Genomic DNA, 27,697 nt, shown 5'->3' with positions numbered 1-27,697 from the left:
AATGGGTGAACTATGGTGCAGATAGCGGCACTGTGCTTGTGAAGTGAGATGCGGAGCTCATTTGCATAATCTGCAGCCTCCATTTTGCAGTGCGGCGGGCAGAAACGCTGTTGTTCTCCAAAACTCCACGGTCAGGTGCGTTTTGTGTACCTTAAATCTCCTCCATTTGTTTGTAAAATGTCGCGTTTTCCTCCGCGATTGCCTCTAGGGCCGTTTCGCGCCTGAATCGGGCGGTGAAATTTGGGAGAAATTATCATAATTTATTCCCGAGCTTCGCTGTGACACATGTGGTTTATGTGTCGATCTTACTGTAGCAAAGCGGGAGCCATTTTTGCTACATCAGCCGGGCCTTTCTGGCGATACCCTCTCCAAGACTTGGATCCTGCATTCTTCCTTTAACTCTTCCCCGAGACGTCTTGGCCTGGACGCCGGCGATTTCGTGAGTCCCACCATGTTTTGCTGTTTATGAATCTTTAGTCTCTGAAATTATGATAATTTTATTATCATAATTTTCTCAATGCGGTGGTTGCATTTATGAAATTGGTGTCGGCGGCTCGCCTCGAGCCGAGGTGCGGCAATTTGCCGCCTCTGTTCGGCAAGGTTTTTCCTCGGCGACGTGAATTATTTATCCTTTGGAAGAATTTTCCTCTCCGTAGGGCGGAAGGGCGAAGATTTTGCCGTCACTTTAAATGAGCGTCCTTTGTTATGGTAATCGACGGACGGCCCCTCTCAAAAGCCCGCGTGGATAATTACTGATTTAAATTTGGGCCCTTTTGTTGACATAATTTGTTTACAGTCGCGTTTGTTGACAATTCCGGGACTTCCATAGCCAAACAACGAGAGGCCGCAAAATAACGCATGTGGGGAGTTAGTGTGCACGGCGATTTTGGCGGCCCCATTTTTTTACGGTCTAACCGCAGATGAGTTTTCCCGAGATGAAAATGATAACCCTCCATCCCCGTATCAAAATTCAAAAGCCGGCTTTTATTGCGCGTTTCGATGATGATTTTTGACATATCTCACACCCTGCCCCTGTATTAATTGCAGTCAACGCCTGCACTCAGTAACAACAAGGCATTTTTCACATAAATCACCATATTTGCTAAATCAGTTTGACCATTAACATTTGGATTTCAAATGTCAGGTTTTGAACGTATTTTGGATAATTTATTTTCATAAATAACGTAGTTGTCACAATATGAATATACCTTTCTGAAAATAACTATGGGGAATTTTTCTTTGTTAATGAGCTGTCATTTTTTAATAATCAATGTCTGTTTTCGAGAACTGTTCCTAAAAAAATAAAATTAGGAGTGGCTGTGACAATGGCACCTGACATGATCATGTAGTTTACTTGTGTTCCCACCTGTTTTATAAATGGGAATTTTAGATCTGTGTTTCTGTTGTTTTTTTCTGTGGTCATCATAGATCAATCAATCAATCAATGAATCAATCAATAGCCTTCATACCAAGGTTGTTTATAAATACATAATTTGTGTGCAATCTTATACCTTACCTATAATATAGTCTTTTGGAAAAGAATATAAAATGCACAGGTAATAATCAATATTTTCTGGTATGACGATCTGTCTTTGTTTCAAGGACATGTATTTCTATTTTCAGGCTATAGATCTAGATGTATTACCCAGTGTTGTCTAGAAATATATGGCATAAGACTAAATGCTCTTCAGTTGTGTTCCCGGATACTAAATCCTGTGTATAGGAAATCATTTCTTACTTCGATTTTTGGCGTTTTACTGTCTTAAAGTAACGAGTCATGCACAGAAGACTAGTTGTGTGTAAATCAGTTATCTTAGCCTTTGTTTTTTCCAAAATGAACAGCAACGATTTTATGATTTGGCATTACTTCCAGTTTGCTTAGTGAAATCTGTTTGTTGTTATACTGGTACGGCCAACCTATAGCATACAAGTATTTACATGTAACTTACCATCTTTTGCTGGCATGCACTGGCAGCTCATCATACATACTGGTACCCGGAATTACAGGTATACTATATCATTAAAAACATCTCACCAAGGACATTAAAAGTATATCTGGAGACAGAGACCCTGATCAGGATGCTGTGAATGTGTTGAAGTGGTTTCCCATTTACAAATTCTGAATTTCGAGGCAATGCACTCATCATTCTATATAATGTTCTTGATTCATCCACAGTGGCGTAATTCAAAATTGAAAAGTTCTGACAGTCTTGTCATAAATATCGTAAAATTCAGACTCAGAGATCCCAATCAGAGTTTCTGTTGACAAAGACTCTGATCAGGATCTGTTTAAGTCTAACAGTAACAGTACAGAATCTGCAGCTGTATATTGGAGTCTCTACCCTGACATTCAGAATTCTACTAGGACAAAACATATGAGCTGAGCTCACGCCCTCTGCAAGCTTGCAAAAAATGTGCTCCGAACATGATGACTTTGGCAGCTTAATTTTGCAGGGCTTTATGTTTCAGCAAGTTCAGCGGGTGTCAAATTGCAGCAGTTCAGTTACAAGTAGACGTTATGATGGATGCAATAAACGAAACATACTGACTCTGGCTAATAATGTTTGAATATTGGTAAATTACAATGTTAGAATTTGTTGTATGTGTCCCACTCCCAACTGTGTTGTCCTAGCCAGCCTGGATTTTTTTTCCGCCATCTCAATTATGTTCGGAAGATGAAACATCATGTTGAGTGCCGAAATTTTGAAATCTTGACCCCCTGAAATGATATTTTCTGCATTTTGCCTGACAAATTTTGCTGGTAGACTACCGGTAATCTTTGTTTAATGATGTCTATTTCCATATCTTTACATGCCAATTTTTGTCTGTCAAAGATGACGGATTGGGCAAAATTTTTTGTCTGTCACCAGCGAAAAAATTCAACCAAATGACAAAAAGACGGATGTTGGCTAGAATCTAGATCACTGATTGTCCTGACACTGAAAACATGCCTGCTTAGGCCAGGTTTGTTTCTTTGTTTGTTTGTTTGCCAGGTGAGTTAGAATGTGAGGTAAAAAAAAATTTGTTTCTACTTGCATCAGGTGGGAGATTTGGGCTCCCCAGAGGACGTCAACCATGAAATGAAGTTCATTTTGCCCCCAGGGTTAGCATTATTGGGTGCACTGGGAGGCGGACACAATGTCCTGTGATTTTGCGCTACAATAGGAGCAGATGGTCATGTCAAATCAAAAAGCACTAATCAGTACATGAGGCTGCATAAGGGGGTTTAGTGTAACCTATATCTAAGAAATACACACCACTGCTGTCACTTATATCGTCTTACTTTCAAAATGATGATATGCTGATATTGATAGTTTTTGCGATGCATTCTGAATCTATGAAGAATTTTATATTTTGTTCAGAACTGTAGATTTGCAAAACCCCCTCATACCCTTCCTTAATGCATTGTCAGGGTGGTATTGGGCCAGGCATAATACATGGTTAACAAGTTTTAATCTTACAGCTAGAGAAAAGTGATAAGAAATTTCCAAAAATGTTTCCTAGGAGGCAAGAACAAGGTTCAAATTATGACTTACAGCTCTACAATATTATACATTTATTTGTATAGATAAGGGAAAAACAATTTATGTTACTAATTAGTCTTTGATTTGTACTAGTACCTACTTGTGGTAGGATTGCATTTTGCAAACAAAAAAAGGAGTGAATATATATTCAAGGCTTGAAATACCACATGCAGGTTAATGTAGATCTGATATTTCAAGTACTGAATTACCAATCAATCAATCAGTTTATTGTTAAACAACATACTGGCAGTCTTAGGCTGAATTATGCCTTGTTATAATGAATGATATATGGCCAGATGTCCCAGACTTTAGTTGGGCACCTGTCGATTTTGATTGAACTTCATTTGAAGTGATGGATTGCCCTTGTTAGAAGTCTCCTCTTTGAAGAAACTCTAAGTTTAGATTTCTTTGTTCGTTCTTCTTACAACAATAAAAGAACAGCTGTCCTGTTATTCTGAGTAAAGCTTTTCTGGTTTTGCTTGTTTGTAGACTATATATAGCAAAAGATAAAAATACCTGAATGGTAATACTAGTATTATTCTTTGCAGCAGCCACTCAAAATGTCAAGAACTGAGGTGAACTATGAAAAACTAGACTGAAAATAACAAAAACTAAAAATACCTACATGGTTTTTATTCTTTGCAGCTATTCAAACAACTGAGGTGAACTCAGAAAAACTTGGCAAACAGACATTTCTGGTTTTGCTTATTTGTAGACTGAAAATAGCAAGAAGTAAAAATATCTGCATGGTTTATTATTCTTTGCTGCAACACAAAAGGTCAACAACTTAAAGGTTTCCAGTTCACCTAAGGGTGTTGGCATCACTCCAGTATAACTCCTTATATTGACACTAGGGGTTTGGAACCATTCTAGTTCCATCAGAAAACTCAATCTCCAAGCAGATCTTTGGTGGCTAAGTTGTTAACCAAATCCGGCAAGACAATAGCCAATAGGATACTGGCAGCATTGCTTATTTGATACAGTATTGTCTATTTGATAGGGTATTGGGTACTGTCAAGTTGAACATGTCTTGCCAGTTTGCTTATGACTTTATAGCCACCAAAGATCTATTTTGGGATTACAGACAAGTCCCGGGGTTTAGAGGATAATCTTGTTTTGTTAACATAACAAGGTTGGCGATTTGAATCCCAGGTTTGCAGCCAGAATTCTGGACCCTTAAGACTTAATTTGAATGTCACGTCTTTGAAATTTAAAAATTAAGGTACATTTGTTAAAGTCTTTGGTCCTAAATTTCAAGAAAAGAAATCACAAATTGAGCATGTACGTAAAACCTTTCTTGAAAGGAACTTGTAAGCTTGCACCAATAAAGTGTGCCCTTAGTCCCCAACACAGCAAATTTACTCCAGTCAGAACTTCCAAAACTGTTGTTTGATGGGTAATACAATTTTTATTACATCACAGTTGATCGTTGGGCTCTGAGATCAGCTGTTAATTGTCACAATCAAAACACTTGTCGCTTTGCACTTGTACAATCAGTACTGTCATACTATGTTTATTAACAATAACATTAAAGTTAATTTACTGGAATTACACATATACAAGGTATTATACTATCTCTTGCTATGAGACAATGTAGACCTATTGTACTAATCACTCTTCTTTTATTTCAACACTTTCTTGTAACTTGAAAAATAAATTGTACACATGTGCAAACTGTGGTGAATAATTCCACCTCAGTGGTTGTCCTTTACTCCAGCATATGTGGTGGGTTCTGAGCTCAGTGGTGCAGCAGACAGAAAGATCCCCTCCCCATTAATTGTCCCCCTTGAGTGAAGACAGGAGACAGAAGCCTACTGAGGAGTGAAAGTACAGCAGCCTGAGAAAAGATCACTCTAATCTCCAAGCAGATGTTTGGGGGGTCCAATAATTGTAAAGTTGTCAGACTGGCAGACTTTTTCTATCAAAACAAGTGGCCTCAAAAAAAGACATTTTCCCACACTGCCATGCTTAACGTTATCTCTCCTCTTTGTGGAAAACACTGTTATGGATCATCTCACCAGTCTCTCTTGTGACCAAAAGCACCACAAGCACATGGAAACTGGAAGCCAGCCACATCTGTTTAATTATTCGCCCACTCACTGTCAAACAGGCCGAGCTGTCTAGGCCAATCAGCTCCTGGCTACTAATCCTGTCTGGCTGTGTTATGTCTATGGACTTCCTAATGAGAAACACATAAATTCCAGTGAGCTGGGGGATGGTGAATGTCACAGAACACTCTCTGTGGGGTCAGGTCTGGTCAGGCTAGGGGGGAGGGGGGTTTATGGAACACTCCCAGGTCGGACCTGGTAATTCACAAAAGTCTGGTGTCAAGTTTGTTCTATGTACCCAAGGACTTAAGGAGACCCTCTACTAGGCTCTAGTTCAAGTCTGATGGTGGGACAGAGGGGAATATTAAAGTTTGAATGATGCAGAATGGGTCTGCGATATCTGCCAATATCAGGATGGACAGCAATGTCGGACAGCTTCACTCACATCACCAGGAAGTATGACAGAACTCACTCAATCTTTCCTAAACTTGGATGTTGCTGGCCATGTCTAAAACTTGCTGCTGTATGAGTTTGTCTTCCCCTAAAACTTTGTGGGCAATTAAAGACTTATCTTAGGCTTACTACTAGGAATAACAAGAGGCATCATCTACAGTAACTCAGTGATGTTACACATAACTTGACTGTGGCCCATACAGAAGTTTGATGAATTTTTAAAATACTTTGTCAACGTTGAATTAAATACGTTTTATCTGGTTGGTAATGGTTAACTAAGTTCTTTGCATAAAGCCATTTATATTTAGGCCCAATAAAAAGATTGGAGAAATATCAACTGTTAAACTTTGCTTGATGGAGAATCTTCCTTTTGTCAAACTTCTAATGTTTTTCTACAGTTTAAAGTGACGAGTTGTACTGGCAGCAATATCTCTGTCTTCTTTCTTTCTTTCTTTAAAAACATCCTTGACCAGATTTAACCTGAAGTGGAGGCCGAACACAAAATTGCCATCAGGAGTCAGCCAGCAGAATAAATCACCCCAATCCTCATGCCTCCCTTTGTAATTGGGTTTTCCTGCAGAAATCAGTGCTTCCCCATTAGGACTGCTTATTTCAGTGGGAAAGGAGATGATCAAAGGCACCCTTGGCAGTGAATTGCGATTAGCAGGCAAGAAATCAGCTTTTTCTTCCAAAGTTCAGCGTTCAGGTTTGATCCTGCGTGGTAATCAATTAGGGATGTCCTTGGGAAACTTGAGGAAAGTTAAGTTGTTGTGCAGAAATCAATCTCTTGGCACAACTTGCAAACTTGATAATTTTTTTCTTTCTTTCTTTCTGTTAAGGATTTTTTGTAGCAGCATCATACTATAGGCTCTGCATACTATATATAGGAAAAGTTACAATGCTGAAATGCTGACATTACAGACAGTACAATAGGAGCATCCTCTCATTATAGCTTTTGTCATGGCTTGGAGTTAGATTTGTTAAGGTTAACTTTTGAAATATCGCATTTAGACCCCATACTGTATTCTTTGTGATGATTATAACTTAGATGTCAAAAATCTCATACCTTTGTTGTTTCTTAGTTGGTGTTAGTTAGGTTTTTCTATACATGTAGTATGGAAAGTCTCATAGTATGTTTGTTGATATATACATGTAGCAATACTATGCCATTATTTGTACCTTATACAACTGTTATGCAATAAAGTTCATTGACGTACTGTGAAATGTCCCACAAACCATTGCCAAAACTCATCCTCCTGGCAAAGAATCGTCTTACTGTTGCTGTGCATTTGGTTTATTTGTGAAGCGAGACATGTACGAGAGAAGACCTAACATGACATTTCATCCTTGCCTCATGTCAGGAAACATGTACACTTGAATTTTACATGTTTCAAACGCTTTGAAGCTCCTGAAGGGCTTGCTCTATTCTCACAGAGGTGTTCTGGAATGAAGAATGCCCCATGCAGCAAGCTAGGTTACATCCACCTGTGTAATTCTGATCCAACTTCCGTCTGATCTCTTCCATTCCTGAGGTTAAAAAAAGTGTTCCTGGAAAAGGCTATTAATTACGATCTTGCAGAATCACAGAGTTCTCCCAAAGTACCCCACGCTGTGGTTTCAAGGTCACCCAGAGCATCCAAGATGGAGGAATATCGAATGAAGGTGCCATTATACATTCCCGCTCCATTTTTCCTGGTAATGAGGACGGGATGGAGCCATTAAAAATGCATGCTTGCGCCTAGCAACCAGCGGCAAACCGTGATTGGGTTGGTGGGGGAAGGGATAGTGTCAAAATATGAAACAGAACAGCCAGAAGTAATCAATTCTCCATGGTTGTGCTCACAAATTCCTGCATTTGTCTTACCCGACTTTTCCACAAATTCAATGGGGCTGGCATCACCAGGCAAGGATTTGGCATTTTGGGCAGAACGTTTGACAAGTTGCTTGCTTTTCCCTTTTCACCTTTATCCAGTGTCCACTACACCATCAATACCCGTATCTGCAATGGTATTACTATTACCAATAGGTTGGTTAAAAATAGCCTGATAACACACACAATTCTGCTATCAGGTAGCATTTTGAGCATACTAGCCCTGATCATGAACTTGATTCCACAGCTTTATATGAGGGTCTGCATTGGGGGACCCTGGCGAAACCTGAGTATTGAGTCGGTTCAAGAAGTTTTGAATATCGCCCATTTTGGATTTTCCAAGAAAATTGTCTACACACACCTGTCAATGTGATGTCTGATAGGTCTGGATTCCTAGACAACTTTGAAATGAAAATTCAGCGATATTGTCTGGTGACTGGTCACAAACAAAGAATTGCTCTTCAAACCATGGCATAAATAAGTAAGGGGGGCCCGCAAACCCTTTTCCGTAGAGCGTAATCAGCCGTTTTAATTCTACGTAGAGCGTAGACGGACCGCTCTAATTCAACGTAGAGCGTAATTGGCGCATTTTGCGTAGAGCGTATTTGCCGTTTTAAATCTACGTAATGCATTGTAGCCACTTGGAATTTATTGTAAAGCGTAATCGAGAAGTTTCCGAATTCAGCGTAGAGCGTTGTCGGGGACCCCCCCCCTTGCAGGCCCTCATTAAGTTCTGTAACAATTAATGAACAATGGATGGCATCATCATCATCATAACAACATGAGTTGAAGTGACTGTCCCTCTCCAAGCTCATGTACTAAGATTTACCTGTTTTAAGTAAGTAATTGTGATTTTGTACAAACAATAATTTGTAAATATCTAAGAAGTCTGTAATAGTCAGTCATCTGTAAAAAAAAACCTATACATTATTACATACAATTTAGCCTTTGGTTGTGACATAATGAGATCCATTTAATTGATTTTAAAAACTACATGTACTGTAAAGTCTGACACTAATTCAGTCTGTTGACTGCTACATGTGTATGTCAGATTGTGTTTTCCTCAATAAACCATTCATCATCATCATCATATGTACGATTGTAACATGTGTAGATTGTACTACATTAATAAAGCTTGTAATAGTAGTCTTTGCCTAACATTGTACCCGTTACAATTACTCACTGTGCAATAAAGTTTGACTATGACATAGACTTTGGAGACGATCCCCGGTACAGGGATAGGTACATTCCCTTGAGGATCAGCTCTCCTGTTGTCTCTGATTGGTAGCTTCTGCGTAATGCATGCCACATGCACGGCCCATGGACAGCTCTGAAAGCCAAAAGCTGTTTGGTTCTGACACTGACTTATGAGGGCTCTCCCACTCTCCCCCGCCCTTAGGGACTGAAGTTCATTGATCTACAGTTTCACAGGTGGCAGGACTGCCCCCACATTTTTTATTGGACGAAGAAAGTTATTTGTTGGAGACCCGAACTCTTTTGTGTATAACTGTTGTGCTGGTTATGGCGTGGATACAATTTCGTGGGATTTTGATGCCACCATGTTTTCAAACACACTGACAGAACAAACCACTGAAAAGGATCCAAGGCAGCCTTTTCTGCAACAAGACATGAATTTTTCAGGACATAAGTTCAGGATGGTAAATGATAAGATGACAATATTGAGCTTTTGTCAGATAATATTTTCAAGACGGCACCCGTATGTTTATTACAATATAAATTCTCCAAAACCTCATTTTTTGCATGCCTTCATACTGATATTGATAAGATATGTAGAGTTTATGATGAAAATCTTTCTCAGATTTCAAACTAAAATCAAGGCTTCATATCAATTTTTTCAACATGTCTTTGACTCCGTAGAGCCTATTATGTGCTGTCAAATAAAAAGATGGTTTACAACATCACAAAACAGAACATTTGCATGTATGTGAGGTAGAATAATAGGATACAAGTTTGAAATATTGCCAAACTGTAGGTGGGAATCATAAGGCCACACCAATTTAATTTCTTGGTTAACGGATTTTTTTAGAAAAATAATGGCAAAAAAAAGGAGCCATGAAGTCAACACACCAGGCTGGTTCAAAATTTAAACAATGAATTTGATTACCACTGCATTGAAATATGGAATGACTGTAACAAGAAGTAAGAAAAGGACTGTTTTCAACTGTTCAGGGCAAAATATGAGCATTTTGCAGTTGATTCTGAATTTTTATTTTTATTTGCAAATCAGAAAAAAATGAAGCGGCGAATTCGTTAACCAAGAAATTAAATTGGTGTAGCCTAGGGTTGATTTTTTTCTCAAGGTTGCCTGTAACATGCAATCACGTCTGGAAGGGTTTTTCACACCCCAGATATGTTTAGACTTATTGACTTCAACCTAAAGGGACCAGAGGCCAAGACATAACGCCATAAGTCACTTCAGAAACCAATAAGCCACTGCTGCTTGAAATATTGTCACTAAATCCAATCAGTCCCCAACCGGCTTGCACGGCAGCAGGTCCAATTTTCTTTTCTCAGGTTCTCGAGTTGTAAAGTTTGTGACTATGATAGAAACAAAGCCTTCAGAGGGGTACCGTAAGGGATTATGATTACAAAGACCTGTGAAAAATTTATAAGTACAATGTAAGGCCTCGGCAATTCAATCAATTGATTCACAGAATCACCCTCTTCATTTTTATCTTGCTGCGGTTGTGGTAGAAGATTGTAGCCTGAGTTTCAGCCTTTTTAACTTTCGTCTGCTACCCTAGATCCGCTACCAGCCAAAAATGAACCTGCCGTTACCAATGCGTGTGGGTGCAGTCTTTTTGGACGGTAGCGGATCTTGGGGAGCGGACGAAAGCTAAGAAGGCTGAAACTCAGGCTAAGAAGATGTACAGAACGACAGGAGATCAAAAGTCAGATCAGAATCTAGCCAGGAGCCACAAGGAATTACAGGTGATATGGGACACATGGGAGAATTTAGGAGGCTGAGAATTGTAACCTTCCTGAAAGTCAATTTAACAGTCAGTCAGTAAAATTTTGAAAAAAATATAAAAAAAAACAGTTTTGTCTTAAATCGTTTTGTTTATATTTCAGTTCAGCGTAATTTTGGATTCTTATATGTACATGTATATATATCTATTAATAGAAAGTTTATTGCAAATACTTGCCCGAGGGCTAATTGCAGTTACAAACAACATAAGGAAGAAAATACAGTGGTATGTGAGACTATATCTACGTCTAACATTTTACTATATTCTACAACTTACATGGTACTAGTTTTACTGGGTTTGACTTCTTATATATATATGGTGAATTCACAAGTCCAAGAACCAGCACGTCGGCAGAACGTACTGCGCCTGCGCAGAACCCTGTATTTTCACGGTTTTCGATGGATTTTTGGTCAACGTTGCATCAGAATTTTGCCTGTTGCAGAGGATATCTTTTCCGACATAACATTTGGAAACTACAGACGAGATGTTTTCCTTATATGCGCGAATACGACCTTATATGAGATGTTCTGCTGAAGTGCTATATACAATACATTACGGGTTTTGCGCAGGTGCAGTGCGTTCTGCCGACGTGCTCCAAGAACCAAGGTACAAAATTGTTCTTGCCTTGAAGCATTCAGACGAAAAGCTAAAGAAAGGAAGGCCACTCACAAGTCCAAGAACCAAGGTACAAAATTGTTCTTGCCTTGAAGCATTCAGACGAAAAGCTAAAGAAAGGAAGGCCACTCACAAGTCCAAGAACCAAAGTACAAAGTTATTCTTGCCTTGAAGCATTCAGACGAAAAGCTAAAGAAAGGAAGGCCACTCACAAGTCCAAGAACCAAAGTACAAAGTTATTCTTGCCTTGAAGCATTCAGACGAAAAGCTAAAGAAAGGAAGGCCACTCAGATGTGAGGGAAGTGCTTATCAGCAGCCAACAGACAGGACTGGTTCGATGAAAAGGATGATACCAAAAAAACGATCAAACGCAGTCAGCGGAGAGTGGTTCATTTCAAAATACATAATTGCGGCATGAGACAAAGACGTTGTATATGATTAGCTCCGTGATGCGTGGGAGGGTTTAGGAGGAGAATTTTTGGATTTTTGTATATGATTAGCTCCGTGATGCGTGGGAGGGTTTAGGAGGAGAATTTTTGGATCATGTATTATTATTATTATTATGTGGAGATACATTAGCCTCTACCAGGCTTGAGGGTGCGACTGGAAATAGTAGAAATTGGCCAAATAGAGAGATAACACGCCGAGGGAGTTTAGCCATCCAGTTTACAGGTTGCCGGCCCAAACTGTAAACTGGATGGCTAAACTCCCTCGGCGTGTTATAATTCTCTATTTGGCCAATTTCTACTATGTCCAGCCGCACCCTCAAGCCTGGTAGAGGCTAGAGATACATGTTGAGAACCTTCTTTGTCAAAATTGTCAGCGCTACATATATTATGTACTAATTTTTGCTATACTATAGATAAACCCCTTACAATGCAGTTACGACAGCTTTGATCTGATAAAGCGGATTGTGCTACAGTTTTACTGTGCATAATTTATGATTAAGCCAGTGTAAATATTCTGTGGAACATTTATTTTAAAGTTTATACTTCGGTCGATATTATGATTGGTAAATATTTGGCATTTTGACAGTGTATACATCTATTTCATATGTCAAGTCATTTTTGGTGTCCTGATGTATGCAATAGATGTGTGCAGAGAGAAAGGTATACTATATCTGCCATTTATTCCCTTTGAGATAGCCAGCGTTCCAGACATTCTGGCATTAAAGGTCCAATGCAATTTGAGGGCAGAGAACAAATGCCCTTACTCTTTTTCGAAAGGTGTGATGGGTTCTTAAACATGCGTGGGGTGTGGCTCTCCCAAAACACAAGATACTCATTCATCAACCAAAGCTAAAGCAATCATTTTCACCTGAGGAAAGTCATGTCATGTACCTTTCCTAAGGGCACAAGATCAGGGCATGTTGGTGGATTTGAACTCAGGACCTATAGATTCTGAACCAAACACCTAACCATCAGGTCACACCATGCCACAGCGCCATCCTAGGGATAACCTCACAGGTCAAGGTCACTAAAGGTTAACCTAGGTTTATCCTATAAAAGTGTTAAAGTAAACAGCCTCCAGCTGTTGGGATTCTCTCTCTTTTCAACTTCGAATGGCCGAGTGAGCGCGCGGGAGATCAAGAGGTCAGAGGTTCATTCCTGGCCAGACCTTGTGCTTTCCTCATTCCACCCAAATATGGTACTTGTCATCAGTTTGGGGACAAATGACTTGAAAGATAGGGATGGGCTCCACCTTCTTTTTCGCAAAGTCAAAATGAAAAACTTTACTTCAAAGCAGAAATCTTAAGCATGCAATTCTTTCCTGCCATATTTCTAGACAAGTATTCTTCATCAGTGAAGGATAGACATCCAGGTAATACGAAGCCCAAAAGGAAACAAAGTTATTTGCATGTCAATCTATAGTTCGTGCTTATAAACCTGCTGCTGTCTTGCAAGTAATGAAGTATCTAGTGTCTGACCATTTCCAAAATCGTATTCAGTTGCTTGAGTTTTTTTGGCATATTTTTCTATTCCATACTCAGGGGTTTTTCTAAGCAGGGGAATAAGGGAGCTGCTCCCTCATGTAACCAGCCAGCTCCCTCATACCAATTTTCAGATTGAACCTTAAGTGGCTACTTACACACCATTTTAGTCTTTCTTAAAATGATCTTTCTTCAGTGAAGATGTAAAAACAATACAACAATGCATTCTAGCATTACAAACTGTGTTACTCTCATTAAAAAATCCCCCCTCGGTCACTTCACTCCCTCAACATGCTTGCAATCTACTCCCTCATGCTAATTTTTTGATAGAAAAACCCCTGCATACTAATCTAATGACCTACATGTGTATTTCAGGTTGTGAGGTGGCAGCCAATCACGTGTGACATTTGCAGAGATGGAGGGGGATTCAGCCAATCAGCAGGCAGGAGATGTGACCAATGGGAGCACAGAGGCTGGACTTTCTCTTACTGGCAATGCCCCCTCCAGAATTGTCTCTCAACAGGTACTAATAATCAATCAATTAATCAATCAGTCAGTCAACCAATATTCCTATCAGAGAGAAGTAAGAAAATTTAAATTTTGAACCACAGATTTCTGGTTGGTCTTGAATAGGTCACATTGATTAGGATTAAAAAAAAAACAGAAATAAAGAGGGGTATGCTTCCATTGATTACTCAGTCTCAGACCTCAACCCAGCTTCCTATATTTTGAAAGAGCAGACAGTCCATTTTTGACGTATGGATGATGTCACTGATCTATCTTGGAATCGATTTTGAAGTTACAGACAGTTTATAGACCCAAGGCAATGTAGTTCAATCTGCCTTTACTTACGGTTTTCCTATTTTGACCTTTGCTAGTTTTCTAAACATAGAAGCCTATTATAACTCTCATCCGCTACAATGTCAGACATATAGAGATTATTAAGCTTTACAAATGGTTTCTGGCAAGTAACTTTAGCACATTAAAGACAAAATAAGAAAGTTAGAATCACCACATTAAAGTAGAGCTTTTGATATACTGCAGAACACATTAGACTTAGTTCAGCCAGGATCTTCTGTAGACCAAAAGTCTACACAGCCCATTTTTGAAATAAAAACGGTCATTATTCAAGTACCGTTTTCCCTTATGCTTCACAGGCGCCTGTTTTCCAACCTTTTTTGCACATGATGAATGTAATGTCAGCCCACTCCTGGCTATATCTGTACCCAAGGTCGTTGCTTGACCTCTGCGGTGACCTCTGGTGACATTTGGAAGCCTTTCATCTTTTACGGGAATGGTGTTGTTGTCTGTCTCTGTTCCAACAGTTATATGTCTGGAGTTCAAGTGGGCGAGGGGCTAGCTAGCACATTGGCAGAACATACTGCGCCTGCGCAAAAGCCTGTAATGTATCATGCACAGCACCTTGGCAGAACGTCTTGATTAAAGGCCATATTCGCCTATTTATGGATGACATCCCGTCTTTAGTTTTCAAATGTTTTGTCAAAAAAAATATCGTCTCCAGCAGGCAAAATTCCATTATAAAGTTGACCAATTTAAACCAACAAAAATTTTGTCTGCTGTACATGTAACATCATGTAATGTCCTATGGGGGAGTCTGAGAAAAGTTGGCATGCTCACAAGTAAAAGTATAAAATCTTGACCATCTTGAGTGCTATTTTCTGCTATTTTGAGGAGCAAGCATATTTTGTTGGTAGACTTTAGTTTAAGCCTAGTACAAATGTATAATGAAATCTGTTTCTTTATCCTTACACATCAATTTTTGTTCTGTCAAAGTCAAAGATGACGGATTTGGCAAAACCTTTGTCTGTCGTGAGCAGCAAAAGTTCCTTCCAATGGTGTAAAGACAAACGCCAGCTAGAACACTGATTCCCCTTCAGATAACGTAATGCATCACCCCTGACCCAGCCTGGAGCAGCCAATGTGTAAAGTGACCCTGGATATGAACTCTGCTGTGATTGTTGGTTGTGTAGGAATGTACAAGTCATGCATGAAGAGTGGGAGGAAAGAACTGATATTGTTTCCCCCCCACCAACTATGCTGTTAGGCTCAAGTAAGTCTGTTTTGGTGCAAACGGTAACTTCCACAGAAGTCTGTAAAAGGATTATGTGATAAAAATCTAGACCATAATCATGATGAAAAGACACTTTTGAGCATCACAAAATCATAAACCTCTTATTACATCCAACACTACTATGTTGTGTATTCATTAGGAACTTCTTTTTTTTCAAATTATAGGTAAGAGGCTCATCATTGCATTATATAAACACAAAGTCTGCAAGCCCTTTCCCTATAAGTTTTTGGCTCCGAACAGTTTAGAAAGTCCAAGTTTAAAGTTAGATCCCGTCATTGTCCCTGTCATAGCTGAAATATGATAGATATTTGACAAAGAATGGTAAAAGAATCCAAATTCAAAGTTAGATTCTGCCATTAACATTCCTGTCACACATACACACAGCCCGGACAGACAAGAGTGGCAACTGTCTCCAGTTATCATTCCTGAAAACACAAACCGCCATGTTTATCCTCAAGGACATACGAAAGGTCAAAGGATGCTTCTGTGTTGGAACCATGGAAGCGGGAAGGTTCTAATAAAAACATGCCTGATGGCAACTAGACGTTAAACAATTTTTACTGAAGTTTCTCGCATCAAGTACAACCATGATGTACAATTGGGACATTTTCATGTACATCTATACAAGTCAACTGCAATTCTTGAAGACATATGTCCAGTAGCAAGAGGAATTGCAGTTTTGAGTTACATTTGTACATTGGAAGTCTAAGTTGCCAAGTTGCTTTCTCTAACAAGACTAGCCAACCTGAAAACCCCATGTTGTAAAAAAGGTTTTGAGTCATTTTGCTCATGAACAACCAGTTTGCCAACCAGCCAAGCAGCTGGAGTTTCTGATAAGAAAATAGTTTCTTTCCAGGTCAACTGAGCAAAGATAGCAACACTGAGAAGAAACTCACATTTTTGTATGACTGTTTTATTCATTTATTTCATTGCAATATGTTAAAGTGTCAGCAGGGGGCAATGCTTAATGTCAGAAAAGTGGAATTGACCATCTGAATCTCTAATGTCTTTCAGGACCCGATGATTTCTGGCCAGCAGCCGGTTTCCACGACAACGGATGGTTCGTCCATCCCCGACCAACTTCTGAACGCCGTCCACTCGATGAATGACCACAACGAGAGCGGAAAACAAGATGGTGGGTTCAGTCAATCAATCAATCAATCAATCGATAATGGTTAATCAATGATAGCTTTAAATTGCTGAATTGTACTTACTCATATGGCACCAGGTAAGTTATAGGCTTGAGCACGTACACAATCATCATCACTCAGCGTAGTGTTCAGATGTATACCCAAGTAAACAAAAGAGGTTACTTCAGATGAGCACCATAGAGTCTTACAGGTGGCAGTGGAAGCTGAGGTGACAAACGTGCAAATTTATAGTCAGACTGTTGATGTTTCAGGACAAGTGACAACCTTCTATTTTTAGAAAAAATGTGGAGACAATCTAATTTTCCTGGCAAAATCTTGGTCAGAGTTCCACGACTTGTATGAATTGAGACAAAGCAATGACAAAATCTTGTATTTGGAAGATAAACCAAGCTTGTCTTGGATTAAAAGTGACTTAAATGCCTTGCTTTTGACCTTTCTTCAGTATAACGAGCAGAATGAGATCAGGTCCGATTTTGTAAGAAAGTGATTGATTGGTTCTTAAAGAGCCATCTTGATGTATTGACACAGTTAACATTTCATGTGTACGGCATTAGAAATTACCACTTCTTATTCCCTCCCACTCGCAAGTCCCATTAGCTGCACTGAAATATTCAGATCATCGTTAATTATTCATAGAATTATATTCAAAGGGAGAGCCCGGCGCATGCAAGTTTCATTCTGCAATTGGCAGGCTCATTTATAATTACATTTGCATGCAATTTTATAATCGCAGAGGTACCATTCATCAGGCATGTATACAGTATAGCGAACATGAATTATGTAGAGGCTCGGCAAATTAAATGCAAGGGTTGGGTTAGGATTAAAACGCAGCGACAAAAACAGGGAAGGGAGGAATGTTGCGGAGGTTGTCACCGTTCCAGAGACGGTAGATAGATGATTACGGAAATGCCAGGACCGTTCGCAGTGTCTCCGTGGTACCTTCTTAACGTGGCGAAGGCCGCAGGTCGTGATGGTAAGGATAGAATAACTATTTACATCACATCCTGACCTTTTTGTATATTCATCCCATGTTGATTACATGATACTAGTGTATATAACTCCTGGCTGATGTGTTCTTATGTTGAAAGGTCCCAAAGAAGAATTTAAGATTACATAATTTTGTTCTTACTGCGAAGGGAATTACTTTGTCAAGCTTTCTTGTGTCTGCAGAATTTTTCGCAAACTTTGCTGGATGTTTTATAGCAAAGTTAGTCTGCAAAGAAAGGCAACGTCTGTACCTTGCTTGGACAAAATAATCAATTCATTGGTTGTAAAAAATGTGTTAAGAGGAAAAGGGATTTGCAGGACATTTCTTCGTATTGTAGCTAGAACAGTGATGTTGCATGCATTCCACATATTCAACTCTATCAGAAAATTGAATTATACATGTATGCCAGGCCCCTAATTATTATAATTCTTCATCATTGTGTGCAGCTCACAGCTCTGAATGCAGAATGAGCTTGCAGCAGCTACATCACACATTGATCTATTTCGGAATTAATCCTTCCAAGGACATTATATCTAACTTGATCTTTCCTATTCTCATGTTAGTCCAGATTGATAATGTTACAAATTATATGTCTTACTGATGGTATCTCCTGAAGAAAAGCAATATAAGCAACCAAGCATATAGAAGCTCGCAGAGCAGATTTAAAAGCAGCTTAAAGTCTTAGGTTGTAGACGGGGGGGCTAGGAAAAAATATAACTACTTACTCATGCAGTCCCTTGTGAAGTTAATGTTAGAATGTTTGCTTCCAATGTTGGTTTGTGATGTGTTCATGATATAACTGTGAAAGTTCAAAACATCCTGAAAATTTCAAACTTCAGAATCAAATTAAGAGATTCATTCAGCTCAAATTCTGTCAAATTAAGAGACTCTTTTACACAGCCAACATAGACAGTTACCAAAATGTTGGCTGAATCAAGACACTTGATTGTGCATAAAGAGCCTCTTTATTCCGTGACTTGATGAAGCTATTCACAGAAACTTTATAACTGTTTACTATCATGAAAGTTCATCTGTGTTGGTAGTTACATGTTTAAAGTTAAGACTTTTGGTCCAAAATTCTCTCACCTAGAGCTTCTCTGGGTCAGTCTACTGAAGAAGACCAGAGTGACTGGTCGAAAGCTCTAGGTGGGAGAATTTTTGTGTTGGACCAAAAGTTTTAACTTTAAACATTTATAACTGTTTGTTATTTCCTGTAGGCGGTGCGACAGTTCCCATCATGCAACCCCAGATGCTGATGGCCCCAGTGGCTGCTGGGATACCTGGCTTCCAGCAGCCAGGTCTGCTCCCATCACAGGTGAGATTCAGGTGTTTACTTTTTGAACAGCTGATTTAGTTTTTTTTTTTAATGACTGACTTCTGTTCTGTTCTGAGTGCCGTGTTAATGTCTACACACTGTAATTTTTCATTGAAAAGTTGTATACATACACAGTCAAAACTGCCCAAGTAGACCACTCAGGGGACCAATAAAACCAATGCAAACAGTTAGTCACTATAGACAGAATTATCAATGCTTGTGTAAATGGGAAAAATTATCAAAGTGACCAGCAAAAAAGTGGTCATATTGGCCAGGTGGATCTTACATGTATGTAAAGGTGATCAGTTGCACAGGTTTGACTGACACAGACCTGAATGTTTTGGGCTGGTACCCATCCGTATCATGAAACATCATTTCCCAGATCTAACAATTTTGCTTTTGTGTGTATCTTGTATATTCTCCTGTCTATCTGCCTTTGTGTGTGCTAAATGTTGTGTTTCAGAAATCATCCTCTGGCTATGTCAATTTTGAAGAGGCTAGCTCTGCATGAAATGAAGACTAAACAAAATTCAATAATCAGTATAGGCTATATAGCTAAGCATCCTCCCTTAACATCCTCGTATAATGAGTTTTTTTTCTAGGTACTATGTCTTTCTGAAAGAAACAATAAATCAGAATATTGCACCCCGGAGGCCTCCAAGAAAGCTCCTGCCCCAAGCCCTGTAATTAGTTCATAATGATGTAATTAGTTATTAAATTTTTGACTGATGTTCCCGTCCTTCCAAACTGGGTCAGGTTCCATCTCATGCTCCCATCTTATAGTCTTGCTATGGTTTTGTACTTCTCAAAGTGGCACGACTAAGGCTCAGCTTCAGTCTGAACATATGATATATACATGTCCTACTAGTGCAAGAGTTGCTTTTTCATTGGTTTCCATGGTAACTGTCATGTCTCCATGGTAACTGCCATGTCTCCATGGTAACTGCCATGTCTCCATGGTAACTGCCACGTCTCCATGGTAACTGCCACGTCTCCATGGTAACTGCCATGTCTCCATGGTAACTGCCATGTTTCCATGGTAACTCACGTCTCCATGGTAACTGCCATGTTTCCATGGTAACTGCCATGTTTCCATGGTAACTGTCATGTTTCCATGGTAACTGCCATGTCTCCATGGTAACTGCCATGTTTCCATGGTAGCTGCCATGTCTCCATGGTAACCGCCATGTCTCCATGGTAACTGCCATGTTCCCATGGTAACTGCCATGTTTCCATGGTAACTGCCATGTCTCCATGGTAACTGCCATGTTTCCATGGTAACTGCTGTGTGTCTGTCCCCACCTCAGCAGCAGCAGGCTGGACTGCTATCCCAGAGTTCCACGGGGCACGCCATGCCCTCCACTGGTTGGGTTAGTGCACAACTTGTAATAGTGCACGTTTTCCTGTAAGGAAAAGAAAAAATAAAGACATGCCCAATGCAAGTCAGCGGGGAAAAACTTAACCTTCTTCCTAATTTGTCTTGAATTGAGCCATCCGCTGAGAAGGTTACCCTTCTCTATACCATATAGCCACTAACTTAGCCACGAGATCACAACCAGTACATGTTGCTGTGATTGTTTGTGTGACTGTGTTTTGCACTGTGTGTGTTTGTAAACTTGCACTGAAACCTTCTCATGTCCTCCTCTCTGCAAGCAGCAAGGATCTGTCTCACCAAACACCCCCGGCATGTCCCAAAGTTCTGCCGCCTCCACCAATGCTAACATGGCCTCTAACATGGCATGTAGCTGGGTTAGTTTCTGTCCAACTTCTTAACTATCAGTGTCTTCTGTAGGCCACCTATTCTTGAATTGGTATGGCCTTAGACAGAAAAGCCAAACTCAATGTTTGTTGCTCCTTCTGACCCCCAGACTTTTTTACTTGCACAATACTTGATGAATACATTGTATATCTTTCTCTTGAGTGTCATGTTTGGAACATGCTGTCTTGATGTTGATAGTTTCCTCTACTTTTGCCTGTCTGCTAAGTTTCATGTTTGTAAAAAATCTATTTTGATGACATTGGAACTGATGTTGTTACAATTTTTTGTGTCAAGACTCCAAATTTCTGCATATAATGCATTGAAATGTGTGTTTTCTTGGTTGCAGCCCACCCACAGAACAGGCTGGTTCCTGCAATGATATTTAAGTACACCGTGTTGTATTCTTTATGTAGTTTTTATGACCTAATGTCTTGTTATTTCCCATGTGTTCTGTCTGTAGATCCAGACAGTGAACGGTCAGCAGATGTTGCTCATCCCAGTAGCGGGGCCGAACGGTCAGCAGCAGCTGCTCACTATACCTGTGTCCATTCCACAGTCTCCCGGGCAACAGGGACAGGTTTGTTTGTTTGTTTGTTTATGTTGTTCAAAACAGCATTTTTAAATACCCTCTTGCAATCTGCAATTTGCAGACAACAAATTGAGGTTTTCAGGTGAAAATATAATTGCATATATACATAATTGTATAAGGTGCAATTTTTCAGGGAGGCAAGACTTGTTAGTACATGTCATTTGTGAAAATCTAAAGATGAGTACAGACAGTAATTGAGTAAAAGATAGCCAAATGGTGATGATGATGATATTGAGTGAGCTTCTGTCCCTACATGCTATTTTTAACCTTGGCGGTTGTACTGGCTATAACGATGCAGATAGTCTCGTGAAAATTCATCTGTGTTGGTAGTTGCATGTTTAGAATTAAAACTTTTGGTCCAACACAAAAAAGTTCTCTCGCCTAGAGCTTTCGACCAGTCACTCTGGAGATACAGATAGTTGTTCGGTGTGATATAGCTAGCTGCCAGCGCGCCTGCAAAGCTTGATTTGTGTTATGCCGAACGGCAGTTATACTGGCTATACCGATACAGATACAGAAATTTCAGGTGAAAATGTCTCCTTACTTTATCTTTTCCAGGTGGCCCAGATCATCGCCCTCCCCACGGCAGGTGGTCAGGTGGTGCCAACAGGTGGACAGATGTTAACCCAGGCAGCCGTCAACGGGGGAGTCGTCGCTTCACCTGGGGCTCAGCAAGCAGCGCATTCAGGTAAATCAAATACACTCAAAACTGCCCAAGAAGACCACTCAGGGACTGATAAAATCTGGTCACTACTACTGACAGGATTCTTCAAGCTGTATTATGTAACCTTAGGATGTTACAAAAAGTCGATTTTCTGGTTATTTTCTTTACAAAGTAAGTTGAATCAACCCCACACCATTCAGAAAGTGGAGGGGCCAAAATATGACACCTTACAAAACTCTGTGTTACAAATCGTAGCCTAGCAAAGGGTGAGTCCACAAATTACTTGAGAAGCTAGGATTCAGTGTTAATCTATTTTGTCAATCTGTAGTTACATGTAAATAATTTTTAAAAAACTGTTTCAGGTATTGCAGTCCATGCGACAGCAGCCAGTGAAATCACATCCCCAACCAAGTCAGCGCCCAGCCCAACCACAGCTGTGACCAACCAGGTCATCAGAACAACGTCATCCCGGATTACCGGCACGCCTGTCATGACCAATCAGATCGCGGGCACCCAAGTCGTCACGAGTCCCAGCGGACAGATCCAGCTGATCGCGGGAAACACGGGATTGGTGAACCAGGCCACGGCCAACGCCACGCAGATACTAAACCGCGTCCAGGCGGCGCCACCGGTCACGTCGCAGCTGGTAAACGGGACTCACGTTCTCACGAACGCCTCTCCCGCGAGACAGGTTCTAACGTCGGCGATTCCGCAGGGAGTGACCACGTCGGCCGCGATGGCGGCACACATGGCAGCCAATCAGGTGGCAGCGACGCAGGCAGCAACCAATCAGACGACAGCAACACATCATCACGTAGTGACGAATCAGGCGACGGGAGGACAGGTCCTGACGAATGCAGCGGGACAGGTTTTAGGGACGGTCGTCGGGACACAGATCATCACACCTGGAGTCATCTCACCTGGCGTTACAGTAGCTTCAGGTGGAGACGAGGTGCGTAGGGAGTGTTTTCTTGTCCATTCTGTTATATCATGACTGTCACAGTGGTCTAGCCAGCCCCAAATTTTTTCTGTCAGCTCAATTTTGTTTGAGGGTAACATCATGTTGATTGCCAAAGGTGGCTTGACAATCCTACTGGATTCCTGTAGCATGGAAGATATTGCTATTTCCTGCATTTTGTGTGTTCCACAGCTTTCAATCACAATTTAAACACGATTTACACAACTTTTGCTAGAGAAATAAAAGAGATAAAATACAGTGAAGTCAATCGAAATCTGTACTGTACATACATGTACCTCTTGATTCCTTTTCTATTTTCTCCCCACAGCTTCATTCACAAGCATCACAGCAGTCTATTTCCCAGCTGGCAGCAGCAGGTAAGGAGATTCTCCATCCCCATCAGGGAAGAATATTTCACCCTGCAGGTGGTTGATTAAAGAACAGGATAGGTCATGGGTAAATCTCCTTCTAACTTCATGGATAGGTGAAATGGCAGATGGTCATTATGTTGACAAATCAAGGAATGTGTACACAATAGGCAAATGACCACTACATTGTATAAACACTATTCTTCATGCAAGGGTCAATCATGAGAAAAATAATCCAAAGGCACCTCAAAAAGTGACCAGGTGGTCACTAGTAGAGGTTTGACTATATCAATGGCCAGGTGGACCTTATGTTATGTAGAGCTGGTCAATAGCATAGGTTTGGTTAGACTTACTCCTTGTATACAGAAATGATGATGGTGATGATGATGATTACATCAAAAGAAACTACTGTCCTCTTAACATCACAAAACCCACACATTATAGAAAAAGTGGGATCATTCGTCTTCCGCTGTCTCAGAAAAAGAACCCAAACCCAATAAGTTAGAGTAGTCACATACTACATGTATATTGTTACCCATCCTGTTGTCCATCCTTTATTTTCAAGTTACATGTACCTGCAATTAGCATACGGGTAGGGACTTGCAATAAACTTTCAGTATACCTCCAGCAGATATCCTCGGCTCAGCAGAGAGCACGGTGGACGGGATTAACCTGGAGGAGATCAAGGAGTTCGCTCGGCAGTTCAAGATCCGCAGACTCTCGCTGGGGCTGACCCAGACCCAGGTTGGACAGGCACTGAGCGCTACTGAGGGCCCAGCTTATAGCCAGTCTGCCATATGCAGGTAAGGATACCAGCTTATAGCCAGTCTGCCATATGCAGGTAAGGATACCAGCTTATAGCCAGTCTGCCATATGCAGGTAAGGATACCAGCTTATAGCCAGTCTGCCATATGCAGGTAAGGAACCTACCTTATAACCAGTCTGCCATATGCAGGTAAGGATACCAGCTTATAGCCAGTCTGCCATATGCAGGTAAGGATACCAGCTTATAGCCAGTCTGCCATATGCAGGTAAGGATACCAGCTTATAGCCAGTCTGCCATATGCAGGTAAGGATACCAGCTTATAGCCAGTCTGCCATATGCAGGTAAGGAAACTACCAGTGTTGTGGTGTAAGTAGAGGTGTAGGTATAGGTACATGTACAGTACTGGTATAGGTATACAGTAGGTATAGGTATACGTAGGTATAGGTACAGGTATAGGTACAGGTATGTACATGTAGGTACAGATACAGGACTGGTACAGGTTTAGGTATAGGTATAGGTATAGGTACAGGTATACATGTAGGTACAGGTATCGTTATAGTTATAGGTACAGGTATAGGTATACATGTGTAGGTATAGGTATAGGTACAGGTATGCATGTAGGTACAGGTATCGTTATAGTTATAGGTACAGGTATAGGTATACATGTGTAGGTATAGGTATAGGTACAGGTATACATAGTACAGGTATACATGTGTAGGTATAGGTATAGATACAGTTATGGGTTCAGGTATAGGTACAGGTATAAGTTGTTTCCTAGTTGTGTGTTTGTTTGTTTGTTTGTTTGTTTGTTTGTTTGTTAGATTTGAGAAGCGTAGACATCACCCCCAGAAGTCTCTAAGTTGTTTCTTTGTTTGTTAGATTTGAGAAGCTAGACATAACCCCCAGAAGTCTCTAAGTTGTTTCTTTGTTAGATTTGAGAAGCTAGACATCACCCCCAGAAGTCTCTAAGTTGTTTCTTTGTTTGTTAGATTTGAGAAGCTAGACATCACCGCCAGAAGTCTCTAAGTTATTCATTTGTTTGTTTGTTTGTTAGATTTGAGAAGCTAGACATCACCCCCAAGAGTGCCCAGAAGATCAAGCCTGTCCTGGAGCGCTGGATGGCGGAGGCAGAGGAGAGGTATAAGAACGGTGCCGCCAACCTGTCCGAATTCATCGGGCAAGAACCTTCCAAGAAAAGGAAGAGAAGAACGTCATTCACACCACAGGTAATTCTTAAAGACATCCAATGCAGTTTCGGGGCGGCAAATCAAAAAAAAATATTCTGGATGAGGAAATCTGTCTGATATTGACATTTACTTCCATTTTGTAGCCCATTTTTATCATTATTTCATAGTTGAAGCATTAGAAATAGGCCAAAAACAAGCTACGTGAGGACGTCCTTCTCAAGACCTTACCAGCAGTGCAAATCATTTCATACTTCAGAATATGTTTCTTTTTGTATGAAGATAAACTAAAAGCCATCATGATTGTTTCTTTCAGGCCTTGGAAGTGCTGAATGCCCACTGGCAAAGAAATATATTTTATTGTACCAAAAAAAAACATGATTGTTTCTTCTAGGCCTTGGAAGTGCTGAATGCCCACTGGTAAAGAAACATATTTAGTATTGTACTAAAGAAACGCCATAAGTCTTTCTTGTAGGCCTTGGAAGTGCTTAATGAACACTGGCAAAGAAAGATAATTAGGTACAGGGGTAGTATTGTACCAATAAAACACCCTGATTCTTTCTTCCAGGCCTTGGAAGTGCTGAATGCCCACTTTGAGAAGAACACCCATCCGTCGGGAGCAGAGATGACCGCACTGGCCGAAAAGCTGAACTACGACAGAGAGGTGATCCGCGTATGGTTCTGCAACAAGCGACAGGCCCTCAAAAACACCATCAAGAAGCTGAAGACCCACCATGAGGCGGTGGGGGCACATCACGAAGCTGTGGTAAGCAGGCAGCTGTTTTTGTTTGTTTATTGAAGCGAGAAGAAGCTGAACCTGTAAATAGTAGATCACATTAGTATGTATAGTTTGTAAGTGTCATCGCTGAATTCTTTTCCCTGTTTATCCATGACCTGTACTTAGCTTGTTAGACCACAAACGTACAATAAAGGTCTTTCATTCATTTACAGGCCTTTTCTGTGAGTTTGCATTCGGGATAGTACATTACGGTAATTAAGCCACCGTCTGTCTTTCTGTCATTTTAGTGGCGCCAGAACTTTCATTACCTATGCAAAACTTTATGGTCTCACACCAAAGATCAAGATACAGGATAGGATTAGCATACTGCAGATCCAGCAAGATGTCCTGCAACATCCCGTGGGATATCCTGCAATATTACACAGGATTTGATGTAATCCTTGAGTCGCTACTGTAAACCTTGTGGACTTTTTCCTTCCCTTTCAGGTGACACAAATTGCTGGCCCGACTCATGTGACACAGATCCCGCAGCAGGTCAACCTGGGGTCACAACAGGTCAGTCTGGGGTCGCAACAGGTCAGCCTGGGGTCGCAGGTCGGTCTGGGGCCACAGGTCAGCCTGGCACAGCAGGTCAGCCTGGCGCAACAGGTCATGAACTCTCAGGTCACCGCCATTGTGACCTCACCCACGATCACCACTGACAACCTCACGGCGCAAGACTTGACGTCAGGAAGCCTCTCACCGTGAAGCTTCCCAGATGTCGATAAGTTTTCTCACCTTCAACCTCGCTAAGGCTTGTCTCAACCTTCCTCTCATCACAGTGATGCTCCCTGCAAATCGTTAAAAAAAGTTAAGGTGAAGAAAAACAATGACTCGGCAAGGCCGTTCTCCTACAGCTGTGTGTGGGTTCAGAAGTGTAAGTAGCCTGTAGAGAGGAGCAACGTTCTTCAGAACTTGGACAACTGTGGAAATATACGTGTACGACTGAATCATAGTCACACATGTAACTGTTTATATGTTCACTAGCACTACAGTAACATGCCCCTTAGTTTAACTCTCTTCACCACTGTCCCAGTTTCAAAACAAGAAAGGAAGGGTGAATAAACTTGAACCCTATTGGCATTAGGCTGGACTGTCTGGCAGATCCACTATGAAGGGACCATTCATTTTTGCTGGGAGCATTACTACAAAACTAAAAAAAAGAGAGACATTCGAATAGGTCCATTTTCAATGTGTAGTGTGATTGATGTATTTACCACCACCTCGGCTTGCATGAATATACCGCAACGTTCTCCAGTGTCAAACATAGAAAACATTTCTACCTCCTTCCAAATAACAGATAACCCCAGTATTAACACCAAAGCTGTTCCCATACTTTCCTAGCCTACGTCAGTGCATGAGTACATTTGTAAGCGTACAATGTAGTCTGTGTGTGCCAGTATTTTTGAAACTCAAAGTCACAGGTAGTAACGTTACAGCCTATGATATCTCTGAAAACCTCCAGTCCAAAGACTAAGGAACTATACACAAAACCCCATTCAAGGCTCTTTGGTCAAAGTCACAGGATAGCTTGCCAGCTAGTCCTAACAAAGAACATGAGTTATGACATAAGCTTTGGTTTTTTTAATCCACATTTATCTATTAAATAATTACATGTATTATGAGCAAAAAGTTCATAATACAACCTTTCATCA

General features: G+C 40.6%; 1 protein-coding gene across 9 annotated transcripts; it reads left to right on the top strand.

The window, feature by feature from the left end:
* The first annotated feature begins 24 nt into the window (after positions 1-24).
* LOC109478090 (POU domain, class 6, transcription factor 2-like) lies at positions 25-27,697 on the top strand. 9 transcript variants are annotated; one of them, XM_019779565.1, is made up of 14 exons: positions 26-135; positions 315-439; positions 13,806-13,953; positions 16,537-16,657; positions 18,879-18,976; positions 20,633-20,725; positions 21,196-21,312; positions 21,883-22,012; positions 22,351-22,940; positions 23,275-23,323; positions 23,943-24,117; positions 25,135-25,306; positions 25,833-26,030; positions 26,490-26,903. In XM_019779565.1, the coding sequence occupies exons 3-14, from the start codon at positions 13,846-13,848 to the stop codon at positions 26,748-26,750; spliced, it is 2,112 nt and encodes a 703-aa protein (XP_019635124.1). In that variant the 5' UTR covers positions 26-135; positions 315-439; positions 13,806-13,845; the 3' UTR covers positions 26,751-26,903. The 9 variants fall into 9 exon arrangements, with proteins under 9 accessions (XP_019635125.1, XP_019635124.1, XP_019635126.1 ...); XM_019779566.1 differs by lacking the exon at positions 315-439 and having other exon boundaries at positions 25-135; XM_019779567.1 differs by lacking the exon at positions 315-439 and having other exon boundaries at positions 42-130.

This window comes from Branchiostoma belcheri, unplaced genomic scaffold (genome assembly GCF_001625305.1).
Source record: "Branchiostoma belcheri isolate BF01 breed outbred unplaced genomic scaffold, Haploidv18h27 scaffold42, whole genome shotgun sequence".
Classification (NCBI taxonomy): Eukaryota; Metazoa; Chordata; class Leptocardii; order Amphioxiformes; family Branchiostomatidae; genus Branchiostoma; species Branchiostoma belcheri.
This window is presented reverse-complemented; position numbering and strand designations above follow the sequence as displayed.